Source organism: Arachis duranensis, chromosome 4 (genome assembly GCF_000817695.3).
Source record: "Arachis duranensis cultivar V14167 chromosome 4, aradu.V14167.gnm2.J7QH, whole genome shotgun sequence".
In the NCBI taxonomy this organism is placed as follows: domain Eukaryota; kingdom Viridiplantae; phylum Streptophyta; class Magnoliopsida; order Fabales; family Fabaceae; genus Arachis; species Arachis duranensis.
The window spans coordinates 8365033-8366989 of record NC_029775.3 but is presented as its reverse complement, the minus strand read 5'-3'; the positions used below and the strand labels follow the sequence as shown (position 1 = coordinate 8366989).

Genomic DNA, 1957 nt, shown 5'->3' with positions numbered 1-1957 from the left:
GGATTTCGCAATAAATTTTTTTAACAACATGCTAGAATATTGATTGTTATAATGTTATTTCTTAGCATTATTTAATTTATAAATAGATAGAGATTGATATGGATGTTAAAATGTTAAAATTAAACGACTACCCTTAAAAATCAAAATTAACGCAAACTAGATCACAGAAGAAATAAATTTGTTCATACATCGATTCTCAACATGACACCGCTCAATAGATATCATAAGAATACATAGAAAAAGCACATTGACTATATATAGAGTACAAAGTTACATATCCATGTGGCTATATATAGAAACCCTTTATTAGAAAGCACTAATCAACTTATTTAGTAGGAGCTAACAATGCCATCTTCTGAGAAAGATTCCTTATTAGATGCAACATTAGCCAATCCCATAGAGTTGCTATTAACAAAATTACATTGTTTTCTAATTTCACCATTTGTTCCGGTAAGCACACCAATATTACCCATTTTGATCATGGAAGCCTTAAAGGCCTCAAAGAATAGGGTTTGGTTAGCGCTAAAGTTGTTGACAATGGCGGTAGTGCTTGCATTTGGTGTAGAAAACAGTTCTTGATCACTTTGAAGCAGACCCTTTTGAGCCTGAAGGTTGGAAAAGTATTTGTTGTCGACCGTGTCGGGTGTGGTCAGATCCAAGTTCACCACAGAAGTATTCTTTGATCCGTCTATAGGGCAAAGTGATTGTAGTATTTGCCGGTAACTGCTGTCTAGGGTTGGATCAGGGTTGCCAGTGCCATTGAAATTATATAATCGAGCAAAGAAGAATTGGCATTGAGCTCTCCCAAATGTATGAGCACCTATAAATATATATGAATGTATAGATACATTTACACACTAATGATAAAGGAAATTTAATGCTGACACAATGTTTTATGAGAAATGTTTGGTAACTAAAGAAAATCAACAAAAAATAGCTATAACTTGTCTTATTTAACATTTATTAATTGTTGCGACAATTAATTAATGCTAAATAAGGCAAGTTCTGGTTGTTTTTTTTTTGTCTATCTAGCATTATAGTCGTTTAATCATATCTGATTTTTTGTTTTGGATTACTATTTATACAGTCAATATTGAAAATGATGGTTTCAGTGGCTAAGAGAAGGGGGGTTGAATCTTAGCCCTCTTTTTTATGCTAACACTTGCTGATCTTCAGAGAAGACTTTTCTGTTTTTGCTCGTCACTGGACACGAGCAACTTTGTTTTGTCTCGTCCCTTGCCACGAGACTTTTTGTTTTGTCTCGTGGCTTGGCACGAGATAATTCTGGTTTTTGCTCCTGTGTAGTAGAAAACAGAAATGGAGTAGAGAGGGAAGAAGATTGCACCCAGATATATCCTGGTTCGGCTGCTAAGTGCAGTGCAGCCTACATCCAGTCTCCATCACAAACATGATGGAATTTCACTATAATCAATCTGATTACAACTTGTAAAGTGCTAACCCAACTTACAAGGGGATTCCCACAGAATCATGATACACAACATAGATGAACAAAGGAACTCTAAGACATCTATGGCTTTTTCTTTTAATTTTGCACTCTCTGCCTTTTTCCGCTCTATGGCTTTTTCATACAAACCTCACTTGTTTGCCTTTTTCCATGAGACTCAAGACATGACAAAATTAAACAGAAAAATACAAAACAGAATACATTGAAGAAGAAGAGAAAAATGTTAGCTCATGTAGCTCTGAGAACTCTGTGCCTTGTACTCTCAAATTTTTTCCTTGCCTCAAATAGTGGTTGTTCCCCCTTTTTAAAGAAGAGGAAAGCCTCCACACTTGAAGCCAAAACCGAACCAACTTCTTCCTCCTTCAACAAACACAGAACCGGTTCGGCCACACAGAGAGAGAAGAGATAACCATGCATTAACCAACATGCAATTACCTCTAGTCCTTTCTTGATCATCACCCTTCATCAATCCGGGCTCTCCATCCTTGGCTT

The 1957-nt window shown here is 36.1% G+C and overlaps 1 protein-coding gene across 2 annotated transcripts in view; it reads right to left on the bottom strand.

The window, feature by feature from the left end:
- Nucleotides 1–281: 281 nt before the first annotated feature.
- The window catches only part of LOC107483150 (peroxidase A2), a 32351-nt gene continuing 30675 nt past the window's right edge, over nucleotides 282–1957 (bottom strand). Inside the window, exon 5 of one of the 2 annotated variants that reach the window (XM_052259936.1) lies at nucleotides 282–611. In XM_052259936.1, coding sequence (XP_052115896.1) covers nucleotides 330–611 — 282 coding nt within the window. In that variant the 3' untranslated portion in view covers nucleotides 282–329. Of the gene's footprint in view, nucleotides 821–1957 lie in introns of both variants that reach the window. The other variant, XM_052259937.1, reaches the window with a different exon arrangement.